The sequence below is a fragment of the Globicephala melas genome, chromosome 6 (genome assembly GCF_963455315.2).
Source record: "Globicephala melas chromosome 6, mGloMel1.2, whole genome shotgun sequence".
Classification (NCBI taxonomy): Eukaryota; Metazoa; Chordata; class Mammalia; order Artiodactyla; family Delphinidae; genus Globicephala; species Globicephala melas.
Window position 1 is genome coordinate 64,397,828 of NC_083319.1, and position 22,984 is coordinate 64,420,811.

The following is a 22,984-nucleotide window of genomic DNA, read 5'->3' on the forward strand; positions in this document are numbered from 1 at the left end:
GGCAGAGAGCTCTAGTTGGGGAAAGGAAAAATTTAAAGACAGAAAAAAATGTGGAACAAGTGCTAGATAAATCAAACACAGAGAAGGAAGAGTTTGGAGTGTGCAGGTGGGCTCCACAGGGAGGTCGATAGTGAACTGGTTCTGAAGGCTGGTACTGGGTGGCCAGGGGAAGGAGAGGGAAGGACCCCTCAGGCAGGGTAAACAGAATACATGAAGGCAGGGCAGGAAGGAGAATGCAAGTAGGCAGTGATTCTAGAGCCAACACACTTTTCTCAAATATTTAAAAGCATTTATATATATATGTTAAATGGGATAAGATCAATTTTTCAGAAAGAGTAATGAAAGAATAATTCAGGCTGCTATTCCAATGTGTCATTTCCTTAAAGGGCAAATTATCTCCTCAGAGAATAATGAGTTATTATATTTGTTCTATATTTGTTTCAAATGTGGATGTTTGGGCAGACAAATCTCTTCAATTTAGTTCCACGATCTCAATAGTTTTAATAAGAAATTTTTTTTATTATGACATTAAAAGCTTGGGGTAGGGCTTCCCTGGTGGCGCAGTGGTTGAGAGTCCGCCTGCTGATGCAGGGTACACGGGTTCGTGCCCCGGTCCGGGAAGATCCCTCATGCCGCGGAGCGGCTGGGCCTGTGAGCCATGGCCGCTGAGCCTGCGCGTCTGGAGTCTGTGCTCCGCAACAGGAGAGGCCGCAACAGTTAGAGGCCCGCGTACCGCAAAAAAAAAAAAAAAAAAAGCTTGGGGTAAACTACCAAAAATCACAAATACCATTTTTATTGATGCTCGAAAAGTGAAGGAAAACATATTATTTCCTTTTCAATTACCCACTATCTCTAGCTGGGGCTTCATGCCCTGCATTAATCCAGAGCCCAGAGAAAACCCTTGAGGGATAATGAATGTAGGTGAATGCCATTTCTTCACTTCCTCTTTCTGTGATTTATTATTATCTTTCCTGGGTTAAATTATTAAATCAACAACAACAAACAAACTGAAATGAAGCGTGATATACCATTCTTGAGAAGTTCCATAGAAAAGTTGTAAACAAGTTCATGCTTCTGGCCAGGGTTGGGTGATTGCTTATACTGAGGCAAGTCTTTGCTAAACACCCCGTTGATGAGGAGGCCATGACGTGGCTTCTGAGTGACGCTGAACAGCAAGGGGTCCTTGGGAATGTCCCGGTCAACAGCATTAATGATGGAAGAATCCAGCTCTCTCATCTGACCCTCACACACCTAAACAAAAACAGGAAAGTCAGCTGCATGCTAAATAAAACCTGTCTTTCTTTTGGCAAACTGCTCAAAAAATAATTTTAACATATCCTATATAATTTTAAGATACCCATGCAAATTTTCCATGAGATGTGTGTGTAATGAGTCCTAAAAAGAAACTGCTGGTTCAATGTGACCTTCGAAGACAAGAACAAATCTATTAATCTTTCTCACATTTTTCTTTTGAAGATTTCAAAGCACTTTATTTACATGAAGGACTAAAGGAGAGATACATAGAATCTCATATATATATTTCATAACTCAAAGGTTGGGGGAAAAAGCAACCAAAAGGATGCTTGCTTTCTGGAAGTCACCAGGTATAGACCCTGCCTTCAGATCCTAACCTGTTATTTTAATCTCCTGGACCTTGTTGCTTTCATAATTCTTACGTTTCTGTTTTAGAAATGGCACAAATATCTGCTATGCACACTGGGGGTATTAGGTGTTTTTAACTTTTGTCATTGTAGTAAAACCTTCTATGTTTCAATTACAGTCAACAACAGTTGAGAGGATGCTTTTGGATGCACGATAGAATATATTTTAATTCTGGGTCCCTCATCTCTTCCCAGTCTTCACACCTCTAATCTTCCTGAACGACCCTGCACCCCACTTCAGGTTTCATAATCCTTTAAGCATAAAGAGAACTGAATGTTTTTCATTTCATGTAGGATCTAGTTATTTAAAACCATCAGTACCATTAGTACCACTGACACGGTGCTTAGTCATCTTTATCTTCTTTTTCTCATAGCAAGGGAACAAAGAAGTATTTCTGTTTCCTATTGTGAAATATAGCAAGATCTAAATAATATGAGTGTATAAGTTTAACATGTGCTTATTGGGCATTTGCAGTTCACTGGATGCTGTGGGAATACGAATACTCTAAAGGATCAAAGTCAGATGAGAATGTGACGGCCTGTCCATCAATAACTATAACACAAGGAAGAAAATATCTAGTGCTACTAAATATGGATAAACAAGAAGTGCAAAAGAGTGGAAGAGCCCAGGAATGTCTTCGTGGCTGAGTGGACATTTTAGCTTTGAAGAAGACATACGGTTTAGATTTGTGAAAATGGCCTTTCCCTTCAGCCTCTCTTAAGGACTTTGAAGAGAGCCTTTCTGCAACCACTCTTCCCTGAACGTGCATAAAAAAGAATCATAATATCTGATATTTGGGCTAAAATTATGCTGGTTTTCTTATTAAAACCTGAGATGGCATCATAATTTAATACACAATGATAGAATTAGGGAATCATCTTTGATGATAATTTGCCTTTTTCTCCAAAAACTTTCATAAAGCAACTTAAAAAGATGTTCTAATTATCTGTCTTTATAAAGCTTGGGGCTCCTGGACTCACTGTATGGCAACCTTTCTTATTTACAAAATGCTAAATTCATTCACAAGATGACTGGGAAATTTTATTGAAAAAATGTGGGACTCTTTTTTGCACATTCAATTGTTTATTGAGATTATAAAAAATAGGTTTAGATCAAGAGACGTAAAATACAGAAACTCACTAGTAGACAGCTTTGAAATGGATTATAATAACTTAAACTAAAACCTCAATTTTTTCTTTGCAAGTTGCAGCACAACTTGATGGAAGCCCAGCTAGCTACAAAATAAATACACTTTTTCACAAGAAGGCAAAATAAATATGACTATTTTAAAAAATCACTTGAAGCTTAAAGCCAGCTCTGCCAATAACACATGGGGCTCCATATTTGTTACTCTTCAACAGCTTCTCTAAGGAATGCACAGGAAAAAAAAAAAAGCATGATTGCTTTCAGAGAAGAGCAAGAGACAAATTCCCAGTGGCCTAATTATTTCAGAAACCCCAGTCTTAGACAGATACAAGACAATAGAGGTAGGTATAGAAGGAATCATCTGTAATTCTTTTCTCTCTCTCATAATTACTGAAGTGCCCTCTGGAGAAATCCATGTGCCAACAGAAGAGGAAAAGCAGGAACTGGCTCTTAAGTCTCATCCTGAGGTGGCTTTCATATACCATTAAGATTCAGTAGAAAATTAAAATCAAATAAAGACTTTTGCATTTAGAGTTTGATGATTTTTAGCGCAAAATAAGGCAAGATAATGGTTTCAAAATAGATAATATGTGCTTTGGTCAATGTCTGAAAAAAGATGACAAACATAACAAGACTAATATGAATGACACTATTTATTAAGCGTTTTCTATGTGCCTGACAATCATGATTGTCATGGCTACCCTAAACGAAGATTTGATACACATTTTGCAGATGAGCAAACAGAAACAAAGAGAAATAACTTACCCAGGGCCCTACAACTAGTAAAGAGCTACACCAAGTCCCTCTTACTCCAAAGCCTGTGCTCATTCATTTAATCAGGATTTGCTATGTGCATGTCTGTTTTAAATAACTGTATAAACATTAGAACTGTTTAAAAAGGATTATATGCTGATATGAAAATATTTACAATATACGTAATTAAGGTTTTTTTTTTTAAGTAGAGAGTAGGGTATAGTATGATCCCTGATTTGTAGGTAAAAACATACAGAAAAATCATATACACACACACATATCACTGGCATGTGCACAAATTATTTCTGTGGAAATTAATTACTAAAACCTCAACTGATGGGGAGTGACTATGGGTAGGGGCTGTTGAAGAGGGAGAATTTCATACTTCACTGTGTATGCTTCTCAACATTCTAACTTATTTAACCATAGATATTTATTATTATTTTTTAAGACAACAGTTGTCTCAGCAGTGATATGCTGGGCCATTTTAAGTATGTCTGAATTTTTAAATAAAACTAACAAATATTATTATATAATATAAAGACATTTTCAAACTGCATAAAAATAATGGTCCAGATTGTATTTTTTCATTTCATATATCTTTATAAATAGCTGTATAAAAAAAGATGCCTGTGATTCACGAATTAAGAGCCCTTGCTATTATAGCACTGGTTAAGAGGGCACTCTGTGGAATCAGAGCACCTGGGCGCAGATCCCCTACTTGCTACTTACTTCCAAGCTCTGTGATCTTGGGCCACTAACTTAACCTCTTAAGCCTCATTTTTTGCAGTTATTAAATGGCAATAATAATGCCATCACTCTAAAAGCCTACTGCGAGGATTCAATATGAATACATGTTAAGGGTTTGGAATAGTACCTACAGCCTAGTAAGTACTACATTCTCTATATATGCAACTATAATTGTAACCATGCAATTGTTATATGTTAGCAATTATTATTATCATTACCAACATCACTATTATTAGAAAAATACTTTTCAAGTGATTGCATTACATAACAGGTTACTGCCTTCTCTACTTCTCATCAACTTAAAGTGTTAAGTGCACATAGACTAATGTAAATGGGCTAGATGAAAATAAAAATTAGAAAATGATAAAAGAGAAATTGAAAATTCTGATATCTTTCTTACAGTAACATTCCGCACTATAAAATCAGGAGCTTCATCATTTGTGGGGTTGATTATAATGTAAAATGGTATCTCCAAGGAGCGTCGTTTCCCATCAGTGACATACACCATGAACTGGTCGGCTGTTGGTTCCATCCTCAGATGCCTGGACTGCACATAGTTAATGTGTAAAGCCTTCATGTCTTTCCACTGAAACGAAGCTAGAGCACACCAAGATGGAGCACATAAATAAGAAAAACGTTTTTTTCCAAGTTACTGGTCCTTAATCCTTAATCCAATAGCCTATTTCTCAGCAGAGGAAATAAGAGGTCATAGCAGTTGACCTAACAATCAGCTTCAGGGGCTGCTATAATCACTATAACCATCAACATAAAAACAGATATCCATAAATTATAAGGAACAATTAAAATTTTCATGGAGAACGGAAGGGCAATAACTGCTAACTAGGATTATAGGGACTTCATGACCATTCTTTATATACTTGGAATGAATGTCAGAGAGACTTTCCTTCCCTTGATTAAAACCAGTGTTCCTGTGTGAGCAGTTCTTGTCATGCTTGAACAAGAAAGGAACCATCTCTTTCATATAAAGGCAAAACAAGAGTCCATCAATCATCTGCCTACTTGACTACATATCAACTGGTAGGAATGAATGGAATTAACTGACCTGTTATTTTGGTATTCTGACATTGCCTTAAATCAAAAGATAAAAATGCTTTGTGTTGTGTATGAGTCACAGGAGAAACTGCATAAACTTTAATGCAATTAATCTTTCTTTCTTCCGACTTTATTGAGACATAATGCACATATCATTGTGTGAGTTTAAGGTGTATGACGTGTTAATTTGAAACATTCTATATCACAAAGTGTTTATCACAATAAGGTTAATTAACATACCACTCACCTCATATAACTACTATTTTGCTGTTGTTGATATGATGAGAACATCAAAGCTCTACTCTAAAAGCAACTTTCAAGTGTATAATAAGTATTGTTAATTATAGTCATCATGCTATACCTTAGATACCCAGAATTTATTCATTTTATAACTGAAAGTTTGTAGCCTTCAACCAGCATCTCCTGCAACTCCTCACCCTTACCCTCAGCAACTGGCAACCACTATTCTACTCTCTGTTTCTATGAGTTCAATATTTTTAGATTCCACATATAAGTGAGACCGTACAGTATTGGTCTTTATCTGTCTGATGAATTTCACTTACTATAATGCTCTCAGAGGTCCATCCATGTTGTTGCAAATGGCAGCATTTCTTTCTTTTTCATGGCTGAATAATATCCTAATGTATGTATGTGTGTGTGTGTGTGTGTATATATATATATATATATATATACACCACATTTTCTTTGTCCATTCATCCATCAATGGACATTTAGGTTGTTTCCATATGTTAGCTATTATGAATAATCCTCTAATGAATATGGGAGTGCAGATATGTCTTTGATATCCTGTTTTCATTCTCTTTGGATATATACCCAGAAGTGGAATTGCTGAATCATACGGAAGTTCTATTTTTAATTTTTTGAGGAACTTCCATAGTGATTGTACCAATTTACATTCCCAACTAACGGTGCACCAGAGTTCCCTTTTCTCCACATCCTCGCCAGCATTTGTTATCTCTTACCATTTTGATAATAGCCATTCTAACAGGTGGGAGATGATATATCACTGTGGTTTTAACTGGCATTTCCCTGATGATTAGGGATGATGAACACCTTTCCATGTACCTGTTCCACCATTTGTACATCTTCTCCAGAAAAATGTTTACTCAAGTCCTCTACCCATTTTTCAATCAGATTGTTTGGGCTTTTTGTATTGAGTTGTATGAGTAATTTATATATATTAGATATTAATCTCCTACCAGATATATGGTTTGCAAATATTTTCTCCCTTTCTATAGGTAACTTTTTCATTTTGTTGATTGTTTCTCTTTCTGTGCAGAAGCATTTTAGTTTAATGTAGTCCTACTTGTTGATTTTTGCTTTTTTGCCATTGCTTTTGGTGTCAAATTCAAAAAATCATCATCAAGACCCATGTCAAGGAGCTTACTGCCTATGTTGTCTTCTAGGAGTTTTATGGTTTCATGTCTTATGTTCAAGTCTTTAATCCATTTTGAGCTAATTTTTTTTGTGTCGTAAGATAGTAGTTCAGTTTTATTCTTTTGCATGTGGCTGTCCATTTTTCCCGACACCACTTCTCAAAGAGACTGTGCTTTGCCCATTGTATATTCTTGGCTCCTTCATTAAAAATTAATTGACCATATATGCATTGGTTTATTTCTAGGCTCTCTATTCTGTTCTATTGATCTATGTATTTGTTTTTATGCTAATACCATACTGCTTTGATTACGATAGCTTTGTAATAATAGCTTGAAATCAGAAGGTGTGATGCCTCCAGCTTTGTTCTTCTTTCTCAAGATGGCTTTGGCTATCTGAGGTCTTTTGTGGTTCCATACAAATTTTAGGATTGTTTGTTCTATTTCTGTAAAAAATGCCATTGGGATTTTGATAGGGATTGCACTGAATCTATAGATAGCTTTGGGTGGTATGGACATTTTAACTCTTTCAATCCATGAACATGGGATGTCTTTCCATTTGTGTCTTCTTCAGTGTCTTTCATCAAGACATCAGTTCTATGTCTTATGGTTCTTGGCATATAAATCTTTCACTTTCTTGGTTAAAATTATTCCTAAATATTTTATTGTTTTTGATGCTATTATAAATGAGATTGTTTTCTCTATTTCTTTTTCAGATAGCTTATTGTTCATGTATAGGAATACAACTGATGTTTGTATGTTGATTTTGTACCCTGAAACTTTATTGAATTTGTTGATTAGTTCTAACAGTTTTTGGTGAAGTCTTTAGGAATTTCTATATATATCATCAGCAAACAGAAACATTTTACTTCTTCCTTTCTGATTTGACACCCTTTATTTCTTCTTCTTGCCTAATTGCTCTGACTATGACTTTCAGTACTATACTGAATAGGCATGATGCGGGTGGGCACCTCTGTCTTGTTCCTTATCTTAGAGGGAAAATTTTCAACCTTTCACTGTTGACTATGATGCCAGCTGTGGGTTCTGCATATACAGGCTTTATTATGTTGAGGTATGTTCCTTCTATACACAATTTGTTGACAGTTTTTAATCTTAAAAGGATGTAGAAATTTGTTAAATGTTTGTTTCTGCACCTACAGAGATGATCATAGGATTTTTGTCTTTCATTCTATCAATGTGGTGTATCACATTTATTGATTTGCACATGCTGAACTACCCTTGCATCACAGATATAAATCCCACTTGATCATGGTGTGTGATCCTTTTAATGTGCTGTTGAATTCAGTTTGTTATTGCTTTGTGGAGAATTTTTGCATCTATATTCATCAAAGATATTGATTTGTAGTTTTCTTTTCTTGTAGTATCTTTATCTGTCTTTGGTATCAGGGTAATGCTAGCCTTGTAAAATGAGTTTGGAAGCGTTCCCTCCTCTTCCTTTTTTTTGGAAGAGTTTGAGAAAAATGAGTGCTAACTCTTCTTTAAATGTTTGGTAGAAATCACCTGTGAAGCCATCTGAACTTGGGCTTTTCTTACTTGGGAGGTTTTGGATTACTGATTAAATCTATTTACTGATTATTGGTCTGTTCAGATTTTTTATTTCTTCATGATCCAGACTTGGTAAGTTTTATGTTCCTATGTTGTCCAATTTGTTGGTGTATAATTGTTCAGAGTAGTCTCTTATGATCCTCTGTATTAGTTGTAATGTTTCCTCCTTCATTTCAGATTTTATTTATTTGAGTTCTCTTTTCTTCTTGTTAAGTCTAGCTAAAAGTTTGCCAATTTCATTTATCTTTTAAAAAATCAATTCAGTTTCATTAATCTCTTCTATTTTTCTTCTCTGTTTCTGCTCTGTTCTTTGTTATCACCTTCTTTCTGCTAAACTTGGGCTTAGTTTGTTTTTGTTTTTCTAGTTCTAGTTGATTTACTTTTTTAATGTAGCATTTATCACTATAAAATTTTCCTCTTAGCACTGCTTTTGCTGCATCCCATATATTTTAGTGTGTTGTGTTTCCATTTTTATTTAAGATTTTTAAATTTCTTTTTTAAATTTAATCTTTGACCCATTGGTTGTTCAGAAGTGCGTTGCTTAATTTTCACATATTTGTGAATTTTCTAGTTACCTCCTGTTATTGATTTTAATTTCATACCATTGCGGTCAAAAAAGATACTTGGTACAATTTCAATCTTTTTAAATTGCTAAGACTTGTTTGTTGACTCATCACATGATCTATCCTGGAGAATGTTTCATGTGCACTTGAGAAGAATGTTTATTCTGCTTTTGTTGGATGGAATGTATGTATATGTCTGTTAAGTTCATTTGGTCTAACATATAGTTCAAGTCTAATGTTTCCTTATTGATTTTCCATCTGGATGATCTATCCATTGTTGAAATTGGGGTACTGAGGTCCCTACTATTATTGTATTGTTGTGTATTATCCTCTTCAAATCTATTAGTATTTGCTTCATATATTTAGGTGCTCCAATGTTGTGTGCATATACATTTACAGCTATTATATCCTCTTGATGAATTAAGACTTTATCATTATGTAATGACCTTCTTTGTCTCTTGTTACAGTTTTGACTTAAAGTCTCTTTTGTCTATTATAAGTATATCTACCCTTGCTCTCTTTTGGTTTCCATTTGCATGGAATATCTTTTTCCTTCCCTTCATTTTAAGCCTATGTATGTCCTTGAAGCTGAAGTGAGTTTCTTGTAGGCAGCATGTAGTTGGGTCTTTTATTTTTCTATCCATTCAGTCACTCTATTAATGCAATTAATCTTAAACCCAGATTCCCTCATATTTAAGATAGATGTACCCCAAAAGGTGCTTAGAGAATAACTCTAAAGTGGTGCCTTTGGACAACTGTGTTTTTGGTGTCTGTTTTTGTTTTGGTTGTTTTCTTTTTGCCTGAAATATCAGAGATATTTCAGTATCTGAGAGGCATTTTGGTTTCAAAATTAATGTCATTACCTTCAACATTTCCATGGTATGTTTCCTAATCTTTTCTGCCCATATCTTTTAAAAGTGTTAAAAAAAACTGTGAGAATGAGACCAGTGAGCTCCACCAGATTTATTCTATCACAGAATTCGGTGTTGCTATCAGGGCCTTTAAAAACATTATTTCTTCAATATTTATTCTTATAGTTTTCATAAGTGAAATCTCCATTTATTTTGAAGTAAACTCCCATACATGGGGAAATTTTAAATGAAAAATTAGAACGAAAAACAATAATACTCAAAAGTATTGGCAATAATAATAATTCCTTGAGTATATACAGTACTTTGAACATTTCTGAAGTCCTAACCCAGTTATTAAACATGATCTAACCAATCAGTCACAAACATAGACTAATTATTGCTGGACACAAAGCCATGACTTACCTATGCTGATGCCCATATTGCTTTTTTCAAAACCTGCAGAAGGTAGTGTGTTTTCAAGGTAGCCGAACTGGGGAGGAGCAACCAAAACAAATTCCAAGTCATCTGCTGCAGTGTCGGCATCAGTGGCAGACAAATGGTTAACAGTAAGGGCTGCTGAGAAACCCTCATCTACAAAGAACATGGTACCTGCATACAAATAATAACACAATTATGACTTAGCGTGAAATCCTCTAATCAGAATAGTGCGAACAAAAGGGAGTGATTGAAATTCCAATTCATAGAAGCATCCTACATGCAAATATACTTCCATGGGAGATATTCATTTCCTTTGGCATAATTCTCCTTACAGTGAATATATTCAGGGGTAATGGGGGGAATTTAATTTGACTTAACGGAATTATATTTTTTTCTTGTATAAGCAAGCCAGACAATAATAGAAAGAGAGCAGAAATACTAAATGCTTCAGTACAGCCCTTTAGTCACTCTCAAGGAACTCTGATTTCCCTTGTGTCTACAGAAGTGACAAATGAAACTAAGAATTGCCAAACTGTTTTAATGATAAGTCACTAAATGTGGTCTATGTACTCCTCAAGATCAGTTGTTGCCTCTGTTTGTCAGAGCATTAATTGCCTGAGAACTATTATGAATTGCTCATAATGAACATTTTTTCATGCCTTGGTGCTTAATTATTCTGCAGGGATAATGCTTCCTCCCCAGAACATTGCTTAGGAGATACTTTGCAAATTACAATAACATTCATACATATGTTTGCATTTTTTTTTGAGACACAGAACATATACACAATGCCTATGAAGAGATGACTTTCTAAAAAGCAAATAAGGTCAAGTATATATAAATGGTCTCGCTAATATACTCATTCAATTCTAATAGAAATTATGGATAAAATAAATTATTGGCTCTCCAGCAGGCAAATGATATTTTCCCACGTGAAATAAAACCAGAATATCTGAGGATTGCAATGTTGTCTTCATTCCCAAGTGTGTGCACACACAGATACACATGCAGATACACACACACACACACACACACACACACTTGCATTCTCTCTCCACGGATTTATCTAAATATTTTTTTAACATCTTTATTGGAGTACAATTGCTTTACAATGGTGTGTTAGTTTCTGTGGTACAACAAATTGAATCAGCTATACATATACATATATCCCCGGATCCCCTCCCTCTGTGTCTCCCTCCCACCCTCCCTATCGCACCCCTCTAAGTGGTCACAAAGCACTGAGCTGATCTCCCTGTGCTATTCAGCTGCTTCCCACTAGCTATCTATTTTGTCTGATATTAGAATTGCTACACCAGCTTTCTTTTGATTTCCATTTGCATAGAATAACTTTTTCCATCCCCTCACTTTCAGTCTGTACGTGTTCCTAGGTCTGAAGTGGGTCTCTTGTAGACAGCATTTATATGGGACTTGTTTTTGTATCCATTCAGCCAGTCTATGTCTTTTGGTTGGAGCATTTAACCCATTTACATTTAAGGTAATTATTGATATGTATGTTCCTATTGCCATTTTCTTAATTGTTTTGGGTTTGTTATAGTACGTCTTTTCCTTCTCTTGTGCTTCCTGCCTAGAGAAGTTCCTTTAGCACTTGTTGTAAAGCTGGTTTGGTGGTGCTGAATTCTCTTAGCTTTTGCTTGTCTGTAAAGGTTTTAATTTCTCCATCAAATCTGAATGAGATCCTTGCTGGGTAGAGTAATCTTCGTTGCAGGTTTTTCTCTTTCATCACTTTAAATATGTCCTGTCACTCCCTTCTGGCTTGCAGAGTTTCTGCTGAAAGATCAGCTGTTAACCTTATGGGGATTCCCTTGTATGTTATTTGTTGCTTTTCCCTTGATGCTTTTAATATTTTTTTCTTTGTATTTAATTTTTGATAGTTTGATTAATATGTCTCTTGACATGTTTCTCCTTGGATTTATCCTGTATGGGACTCTCTGTGCTTCCTGGACTTGATTGACTATTTCCTTTCCCATATTAGGGAAGTTTTCTACTACAATCTCTTCAAATATTTTCTGACCCTTTTTTTTTCTCTTCTTCTTCTGGGACCCCTATAATTCGAATGTTTGTGCATTTAATGTTTTCCCAGAGGTCTCTGAGACTGTCCTCAATTCTTTTCATTCTTTTTTCTTTATTCTGCTCTGTGGTAGTTATTTCCACTATTTTATTTTCCAGGTCACGTATCTCTTCTTATGCCTCAGTTATTCTGCTATTGATTCCTTCCAGAGAATTTTTACTTTCATTTATTGTGTTGTTCATCATTGTTTGTTTGCTCTTTAGTTCTTCTATGTCCTTGTGAAACATTTCTTGTATTTTCTCCATTCTATTTCCTAGATTTTGGATATCTTTACTATCATTATTCTGAATTCTTTTTCAGGTAGATTGCCTATTTCTTCCTCATTTGTTTGGTCCGGTGGGTTTTTACCTTGCTCCTTCATTTGCTGTGTGTTCTCTGTCTCCTCTTTTTACTTAACTTACTTTGTTTGGGGTCTCCTTTTCGCAGGCTGCAGGTTCGTAATTCCCGTTGCTTTTGGTGTCTGCTCCTGGTGGCTAAGGTTGGTTCAGTGGGTTGTGTAGGCTTCCTGGTGGAGAGGACTGGTGCCTGTGTTCTGGTGGATGATGGATCTTGTCTTTCTGGTGGGCAGGACCGCATCCGGTGGTGTGTTTTTGGGTGTCTGTGACCTTATTATGATGTTAGGCAGCCCCTCTGCTAATGGGTGGGGTTGTGTTCCTGTCTTGCTAGTTGTTGGGCATGGTGTATCCAGCACTGTAGCTTGCTGGTGTTGAGTGGAACTAGGCCTTAGCATTGAGATGGAGATGTTTGGGAGGGCTTTCACCATTTGATAGTACATGGAGCCAGGAGGTCTCTGGTGGACCAATGTCCTGAACTCAGCTCTCCCACCTCAGAGGCTCAGGCCTGACACCTGGCCGGAGCAGCAAGACCCTGTCAGCCACACGGCTCAGAAGAAAAGGGACCAAAAAAAAAAAAAAAAAAGAAAGAAAGAAAATAATAAAATAAAAAATATTATTAAAAATTAAAAAAATAAAAAAGTAATAAAAAGAAAGAAGAGAGCACCCAAATCTAAAAACAAATCCACCAATGATAACAAGTGCTAAAAACTATGCAAAAAAAAAAAAAAAAAACAGACAGACAGAACCTAGGACAAATGGTAAAAGCAAAGCTATAGAGACAAAATCACAGAAAGAAGCATACACATACACACTCACAAAAACAGAAAAAGGAAAAAAATATATATATGTATATATATATATAAGAGGGAAAGAGCAACCGAATCAATAAACAAATCTACCAATGATAATAAGCTCTAAATACTTAACTAAGATAAACATAAAACCAGAAACAAATTAGATGCAGAAAGCAAACCCCAAGTCTACAGTTGCTCCCAACATCCACTGCCTCAATTTTGGGATGATTTGTTGTCTGTTCAGGTATTCCACAGATGCAGGGTACATCAAGTTGGTTGTGGAGATTTAATCCACTGTTCCTGAGGCTGCTGGGAGAGATTTCCCTTTCTCTTCTTTGTTCTCACAGCTCCCAGGGGCTCAGCTTTGGATTTGGCCCCGCCTCTGCGTGTAGGTCGCCTGAGGGCATCTTTTGGGAAGTCTGAGTTCTTCTGCCAGCATTCAGTAGGTTTTCTATAGGAGTTGTTCCACATGTAGATGTATTCCCGAAGTATTTGTGGGGAGGAAGGTGATCTCCACATCTTACTCCTCCACCATCTTGAAGGTCCCTCAGATTTATCTAAATTTTTAAACAAGTAAATTCTTTTGCCCTGTAATCTTTCATAGATCAGGGGGTTTCCACAAATTTGTATTGAGGCAATTATTGGAAGCAATTCTGTATGGTGGTTTTCTATTTTGACTATATGTAAATTGCATTATTTCACTGTACCATGGGTATGACACTAGGTGAAATAATAGAACTTTAAAAGAAAAAATTGTCACCTATTGCAATTGAAGGTGATTGGTTGTCCACCGGATACACTGTGATGTTGAGATCATACACTGGAAAGGACTCACGACGAGGAACAGATGGATGAGGTCCATTCACAAAAGGGCCAGCTTCTGTGTCCGAAACTACCAACGTTATGGTGTCAAAACAAGGCACCAGGCCAATCTCACCACCTGGAAGACACAACTAGAGTTTAAGCCTGACTTTTAAAAACATAGAATACCAAGATGAAACCCACTCACACTTGCTCTACAAGCATAAAATGGCAAAGGAAGGAACTTATATGGTTAAAAGGTAAAACTCAATTTTATCTATGCAATTAAATAGAGTCATAAAAATAACACAAAAATGCTTGCCCATCTGTTGCCTCTGGTGAAATCCCTGCCAGCCATCTATCACCATATGGAGGGGCAAAACAGGGCTAACAAGGGTCTGACAGTTCATAAATGAATAAGGGATAGACACGAAGCTTGACTCGTGATGGCTTTACTCTTCTCTCATAATTATTAGTGTTAGGACCAACCTCAGGGAGAACAGAAGGCACCCTTTTCCCTCTGGTAATTGTCTTCCCATTTGCATTAACCACCTTAAATGAACAACCATTCACTACAGAAGAAGCAGAATAGGTGAAATACAGATATAATCCACATTTTTGTGATTTGTTTCAGTATTTTCCTCATTACATAATAGCCAAGATGTTAGCAAAATAGCAACAGCACCTGGAAAAGAAGTGGCATTTATTTTCATTTTCTGTTTACTCTTTAGAGCTTACAGCTATGGGATTCAAAATGGCCCCAACTTAGGCAATGAGAGGAAGAAGGAAGAAAATGTCAGGGCTAGATAGTTCACCAGTAAACAGAACAATCTGCTCTTGGATTACTAACTAACAGCACAGAGGTGGGAATGCTTGCTGTCCAGGGGACAGGAAAGTTCTGCAGATATGCTTTTGATAATTCTCAGGCATCACTCTGAAAGTGCCAAGAGGGAAGCAATTATGTTTGAAGTTTTGATGAGCCTAGGACACGAAAGATCAGGGATGTCATCTCTTTTCACAAGACACATTGGTTAAATCTACAGAGCATTGTGTTTGGCATTATTCTACCTGTTTGAAAAAAATGACAAGGAAAAGCTCGAGATGATATTATTAAGCAACCAAATGATTAAAGGATGAGATAACTGGATTTATTTTTAAAAAACAGTGAAGTTGAGAGAACTAAAATTAAACAATCTGCCTTCAACTTCAGGAAAATTAAAAAAAAAGACACCTCTCATCTATTCATAATTATAAAAAACAAATTGGCATAAAGTTTGTTTACTCATCATTCACTTGATAAATATATACTTAATGCCTGTTATATGAAAATTAGTGTTCTGGGTGCCTCAGCAGAGAAAAAGGCAGACATGTTGAAAACGTCAAAAGACAGTTCAAAAGAATGTCAAATGTCCAAAGACCTACTATGTGTCAGGAGCTGACACAGTCTAATGGTAGAGAAAGAAATGCAGTTCAGTTAGAACATCACAGATACGTGTATGTATTAAGTGGAACCATATGAAATTGCTACTATTAAGCCATTTTTTACCTATTAAATGGAAAATTCATCTATCTCAGCCTGATTATGTACCAGGTGCTGAGGGTGAACGAGGACGAGAATATTGGCTGATGATGGCATGGGGGGAAGGCACACACAACAGAGAAAGTCAGAGAAGTCTTTTCAGATGGCCTTGCTGGCTTTGTACTGAGCATTAAAGGATGAGTAGTTTATAAGGCAGATAAGGCAGAGAATTGGGAGATGAGGAGAGAGGACGTGTAGGGAGAGGGAGCTGGAAGGGAAGTAGAAAAATCTAGGAAATGAAAACAGCTTAATCAAAAAAGCAAACATAGTACATTCAATAACTGTAATTTCAATATAATGGAAGCATAGGATACATTTACAGAAAGAGCTGGAAAATTTGGCTGAGGGTTAAACACTAAAAAGGCTACAGCATTGGTGGAAGAATTCTTTACCTTGAAATGAAATACAGTCTAAAGATATAATTTATACTTAAAATAGTTAACTGTACTGCTATTTGAAAGAAAATTTTTGAATGACCTCATATATAATGTTTAGAGAATAGAAAATTAATAATGTAATTTTATATCATAAAATATTATTCAATTAGTAAAACGTGTTTACAAAAAATATATAAAATTTACTAAATATTTTAATAAACATTTTTAGGTGATTATCTACATGAATAAAGGAATCTACAAAACTGCACATATAACATGATTGCAACTATGTTAAAAATGATTATAAAAACGAAAATACTGTAACACTGAAATGTTAACAGTGATTCTCTTTGAAAGGTAAGTAAGGTAATTTTTTCAAAACTTCGTTATATTTTTTCATGTTCTCTGCAATGAGCGTGTACTGTTTTCATAATCGTAGAAATAAGATAAAATAAATCAATCGACGAAGTAAAATAATGGTGACACAATTGTTCTCTGGTGATCTTTATAACCAATGTATGGAGGAAAGAGCGGGGCCACTGAAACTTTAGATCCTATAGTACTGAAGTTCTCTTTACTCATCCTAGAAGAGCACTCAATTACTACCAACTGAGTAACTAAGTGAACATTACCAGAAAACATAACATTCAAATAACCAAACACCTTTTTGAATACAGTATTTCTGTTAATTAACTTATTTATTTTAACATCTTTATTGGAGTATAATTGCTTTATAATATTGTGTCAGTTTCTGCTGTACAACACAGTGAATCAGCTATATGCATACGTATATCCCCTCCCTCTTCCATCTCCCTCCCAACCTCCTTATCCCACCCCTCTAGGTGACCACAAAGCACTGAGCTGATCTCCCTGTGCCATGCAGTTGCTGCTCACTAGCTATGTTTTTGGTAGTGTGTGTATATCAGTGCTACTCTCTCACTTCGTCCCAGCTTACCCTTCTCCCTCCCCATGTCCTCAAGTTCATTCTCTACAACTGCGTCTTTATTCCTGTCCTGCCCTAGGTTCCTCTGAACTTTTTTTTTTTTTGATTCCATATATATGTGTTAGCATACAGTATTTGCTTTTTTCTTTCTGACTTACTTCACTGTATGACAGACTCTAGGTCCATTCACTCACCACAAATAACTCCATTTCATTTCTTTTTATGGCTGAGTAATATTCCATCCTATATATGTGCCACATTTTCTTTATCCATTTATCTGTCAATGGACACTCAGGTTGCTTCCATGTGCTGGCTATTGTAAATAGTGCTGCAATGAACATTTTGGTACATGACTCTTTTTGAATTATGGTTTTCTCAGGGTATATGCCGAGTAGTGGGATTGCTGGGTCATATGGTGGTTCTGTTATTAGTTTCTTAAGGAACCTCCATACTGTTCTCCATGGCTGTATCAATTTACATTCCCACCAACAGTGCAAGACGGTTCCCCTTTCTCCACACCCTCTCCACCATTTATTGTTTATAAATTTTTTGATAATGGCCATTCTGACTGGTGTGAGGTGACACCTCATTGTAGTTTTGATTTGCAATTCTCTAATAATTAGTGATGTTGAGCAGCTTTTCATGTGCTTCTTGGCCATCTGTATGTCTTCTTTGCAGAAATGTCTATTTAGGTCTTCTGCCCATTTTTGGATTGGGTTGTTTGTTTCTTTAATATTGAGCTGCATGAGCTGTTTATATATTTTGGAGATTAATCCTTTGTCTGTTGATTCATTTGCAAATATTTTCTCCCATTCTGAGGGTTGTCTTTTGGTCTTGTTTATGGTTTCCTTTGTTGTGCAAAAGCTTTGAAGTTTCATTAGGTCCCATTTGTTTATTTTTGTTTTTATTTCCATTTCTCTAGGAGGTGGGTCAAAAAGGATCTTGCTGTGATTTATTTCATAGAGTGTTCTGCCTGTTTTCCTCTAAAAGTTTTATAGTGTCCGGTCTTACATTTAGGTCTCTAATCCATTTTGACTTTATTTTTGTGTATGGTGTTAGGGAATGTTCTAATTTCATTCTTTTACATGTAGCTGTCCAGTTTTCCCAGCACCACTTATTGAAGAGACTGTCTTTTCTCCATTGTATATCTTTGCCTCCTTGGTCATAGATTAGTTGACCATAGGTGCGCGTGGGTTTATCTCTGGGCTTTCTATCCTATTCCATTGATCTATATTTCTGTTTTTGTGCCAGTACCATACTGTCTTGATTACTGTAGCTTTGCAGTACAGTCTGAAGTCAGGGAGCCTGATTCCTCCAGCTCCGTTTTTCTTTCTCAAGATTGCTTTGGCTATTCGGGGTCTTTTGTGTTTCCATACAAATTGTGAAATTTTTGTTCTAGTTCTGTGAAAAATGTCATTGGTAGTTTGAAAGGGATTGCACTGATCCTGTAGATTGCTTTGGGTAACAGAGTCATTTTCACAATGTTGATTCTTCCAATCCAAGAATATGGTATATCTCTCCACTGTTTGTATCATCTTTAATTTCTTTCATCAGTGTCTGATAGTTTTCTGCATACAGGTCTTCTGTCTCCTTAGGTAGGTTTATTCCTAGGTATTTTATTCTTTTTGTTGTAATGGTCAATGGGAGTGTCCTTAATTTCTCTTTCAGATTTTTCATCATTAGTTTATAGGAATGCAAGAGATTTCTGTGCATTAATTTTGTATCCTGCTACTTTACCAAATTCATTGATTAGCTCTAGTAGTTTTCTAGTAGCATCTTTAGTATTCTCTATGTATAGTATCATGTCATCTGCAAACAGTGACAGTTTTACTTCTTCCTTTCCGATTTGGATTCCTTTTATTTCTTTTTCTTCTCTTATTGCTGTGACCAAAACTATGTTGAATAATAGTCGTGAGAGTGCACAACCTTGTCTTGTTCCTGATCTTAGTGGAAATCTTTTCAGTTTTTCACCACTGAGAACGATGTTGGCTGTGGGTTTGTCATATATGGCCTTTATTACGTTGAGGTAGGTTCTCTCTATGACTACTTTCTGGAGAGTTGTTATCATAAATGGGTGTTGAATTTTGTCAAAAGCTTTTTATGCATTTATTGGGATTATCATATGGCTTTTATCCTTCACTTTGTTAATATGGTGTATCACATTGATTGATTTGTGTATAATGAAGAATCCTTGCATTCCTGGGATAAACTCCACTTGATCATGGTGTATGATCCTTTTAATGTGCTGCTGGATTCTGTTTGCTAGCATTCTGTTGCAGATTTTTGCATCTATGTTCATCAGAGATATTAGTCTGTAGTTTTCTTTTTTTGTGACATCTTTGTCTGGTTTTGGTATCAGAGTGATGCTGGCCTCGTAGAATGAGTTTAGGAGTGTTCCTCCCTCTGCTATACTTTAGAAGAGTTTGAGAAGGATAGGTGTCAGCTCTTCTATAAATGTTTGATAAAAATTGCCTGTGAAGGGCTTCCCTGGTGGCACAGTGGTTGAGAGTCCGCCTGCCGATGCAGGGGACACAGGTTCGTGCCCCGGTCCGGGAAGATCCCACATGCCGCGGAGCGGCTGGGCCCGTGAGCCATGGCTGCTGAGCCTGCGCGTCCGGAGCCTGTGCTCCTCAATGGGAGAGGCCACAACTGTGAGAGGCCCGTGTACCACAAAAAAAAAAAAAAAAAAAAAAAAAAAAAAAATTGCCTGTGAAGCCACCTGGTCCTGGGCTTTTGTTTTTTGGAGGATTTTTAATCACAGTTTCAATTTCAGTGCTTGTGACTGGTCTGTTTATATTTTCTATTTCTTCCTGGTTCAGTCTCGGAAGGTTGTGCTTTTCTATGAATTTGTCCATTTCTTCCAGGTTGTCCATTTTATTGGCATATAGCTGCCTGTAGTAATCTCTCATGATTCTTTTGTATTTCTGCAGTGTCAGTTGTCACTTCTCCTTTTTCATTTCTAATTCTATTGATTTGAGTCCTCTCCCTTTTTTTCTTGATGAGTCTAGCTAGTGGTTTATCAATTTTGTTTATCTTCTCAAAGAACCAGCTTTTAGTTTTATTGATGTTTGATACTGTTTCCTTCATTTCTTTTTCATTTATTTCTGATCTGATCTTTATGATTTCTTTCCTTGTGCTAACTTTGGGGAGTTTTTTGTTCTTCTTCCTCTGTTTGCTTTAGGTGTAAGGTTAGGTTGTTTATTTGAGATGTTTCTTGTTCCTTGAGGTAGGATTTTTTTGCTATAAACTTCCCTCTTAGAACTGCTTTTGCTGTATCCCATAGGTTTTGGGTCTTCGTGTTTTCATTGTCTTTTTTTCTAGGTATTTTTTGATTTCCTCTTGGAATTCTTCAGTGGTCTCTTGGTTATTTAGTAGTGTATTGTTTAGCCTCCATGCGTTTGTATTATTTACAGATTTTTTCCTGTAATTGATATCTAGTCTCAGAGCACTGTGGGCAGAAAAGATACTTGATAGGATTTCAATTTTCTTAAATTTACCAAGGCTTGATTTGTGACCCAAGATATGGTCTATCCTGGAGAATGTTCCATGAGCACTTGAGAAGAAAGTGTAATCTGCTGTTTTTGGATGGAATGTCCTATAAAAATCAACTAGGTCCATCTTGTTTAACGTATCATTTAAAGCTTGTGTTTCCTTATTTAGTTTCATTTTGGAATGATCTGTCCATTGGTGAAAGTGGGGTGTTAAAGTCCCCTGCTATGATTGTGTTACTGTCAATTTCCCCTTCTATGGCTGTTAGCATTTGCCTAAGGTACTGAGGTGCTCCTATGTTGGGTTCATAAATATTTACAATTGTTATATCTTCTTATTGGATCGATCCCTTGATCATTATATAGTCTCCTTTTTGTCTTTTTTTTTTTTTTTTGATGGGTGGTGCTCTATTCCTGTCTTACTGGTTGTTTGGCCTGAGATGCCCAGCAGTGGAGTTTGCAGGCAGGCAGATAGAGCTTGATCTTGGTGCTCAGATGAGGTCCTCCAGGAGGCCTCACTCAGATTGATATTCCCTGGGGTGTGAGGTTCTCTGTTAGTCCAGCAATTTGTACTCGGAGCTCCCACCACAGGAGCTCGGGCCCAACCTCCGGCCTGGGAACCAAAATCTCACAAGCTTCATGGCACGGTAAAAAAAAAAAAAAAAAAAAAAAAAGGAGCAGTACAATATCAAAGAATAAAAAACAAAATAAAATTGGAATGATAAAAAATATATTAGGAAAAATAAAACTATAATCAAAACACCTGCAACAAGGTAAAATAAAACCACAACAGAAAAAAGAAAAGAAGTGGGGGGGGGGGACAAGCCAAAAGGAGAGAACAATAACAAAATATAAAGCATAAAATAAAATTAGAATAATAAAAGGTTTATTAGGAAAAATAAAAATATAAAAGAATCAACAACAATGAATCAACATCGTAAAACAGAACCCCAATCTAAAAGAGAAAAAAAGCCTTGGCTATGGGGGTGGAGTTTAGGTGGGGGTGGAACTTAGGTAGGGGAGTGGTTTAGGGTGGGGTGGGACCTAGGCAGGTGGGTGGGTGACGTTTAAGTGTGGGGTGGGGCCTAGGCTCAGGACCCACGTAGCCAGAAAAGGCCCTAGGGGCAGGGCCTAGGCAGGGAGACATTCAAGCATGGGGCAGGGCCTCTGCTTAGGACCCGCTCGGAAGGGGAGAGGCAGCACGTGGAAAGGAGGGCCTCTGGAGTGTGGAGTTCTGGAGTTTGGAGGTAAGGCCCTGGGTCAGGGTGTGTGGGTGGAGTTTAGACCCAGCGCATTGGAGGGGGTCTCCGAGTGCAGAGGTGGGGCCCTGGGTGGGGGCGTAGAGGCGGGGCTTGGGCTCGGAGCAGCAGGAGGGAGGCTCTGAGGGCAGAGGATTAGGCCCAAGAGCCCAGTAGGCTCCCCGGTGCCTAAGTGGACAGGGAAAGCACTGGCTCCATTCCCTTCCATTCCTCCATTCCCCTCCCCCACCATCTCCCCCAGGGTCTCCCCCATTGCCGCTGGACCCCTAACTGTGGGTGGGTCCCGCTGGGTGTAGGAACTCCTCCCCTCCCCCAGCTGCCCCTCAGGGCTGCCGGTCCCACTTTTGCTCCCCCTTCCCTCCCTCCCACTCCCTCAGGACCTGCGCAGCTGGAAGGGGCCTCAGGTGGTCAGAGGATCAGGCCCCGGATCTCAGCAGGTTCCTGGCGGCCCAAGTGGGCAGGGGAAACCTGGCCACGCTCCCTTTTGATCCTCTGCCCTCCCAATGGTCCCCCAATTTTCCCCTTCAGGCATGGGATCCCTTCCCCTCCCCCAGCCACCCTTCAGCAGGGGCTCCAGTCCCATCCCGCCTCCACTTCTTCTCCTCCTTCACTTCCCCCATACCCCGCGTCCTACCCAGTCACTGGGGGGTTCTTCCCATCCCCTTAGGTGTCCGTGGTCCCACTGGTGCCTAGTAGGTGCCCTAGTTGTGAGGAGACGCGTATTCAGCGTCCTCCTAGTATGCCATCTTGACTCTGCCCCTCTGTTAATTTATTAACATAACAAAAAAGTCTATCTGAAACAATTTGCCCCAGTGTCCCACTAGGTCTTATGAAAAAAATGTGTCAACACTCTCTTCTATGGCCACCACACTAGAAGAGAGTTATACATATGTACAACTGTTGCTTAACGTCTGGAACAAAGCGCAGGAAGAGAAGACAGATTCATCTCACCACTAATTTATCTATGCTGTGTGAGCCTGCCAAAGATGTTAAAATTATGTAAAAATCAACAATCACTGGTCTTTGGATCACTTTTCTGCTAGTCTGAGAACTACTGGGGAAATTAAAAAGAAGCACCTAGCTGTAAACTCTTGAGAGACATTGAGAGACATCGAACAAGTGGGCTAAGCTCCTCAGGCCAAG

General features: G+C 37.5%; 1 protein-coding gene across 1 annotated transcript in view; it reads right to left on the reverse strand.

Moving 5' to 3' along the window:
* Nucleotides 1-22,984, reverse strand: part of FREM1 (FRAS1 related extracellular matrix 1) — a 152,881-nt gene that overhangs the window by 62,764 nt on the left and 67,133 nt on the right. Inside the window, exons 16-19 of the mRNA XM_030840603.2 lie at nt 14,155-14,334; nt 10,162-10,347; nt 4,712-4,908; nt 1,029-1,251 (exon numbers count right to left, since the gene is read on the reverse strand). Of these exons, the coding sequence (XP_030696463.2) occupies nt 1,029-1,251; nt 4,712-4,908; nt 10,162-10,347; nt 14,155-14,334 (786 nt within the window). The remainder of the gene's footprint in view (nt 1-1,028; nt 1,252-4,711; nt 4,909-10,161; nt 10,348-14,154; nt 14,335-22,984) is intronic.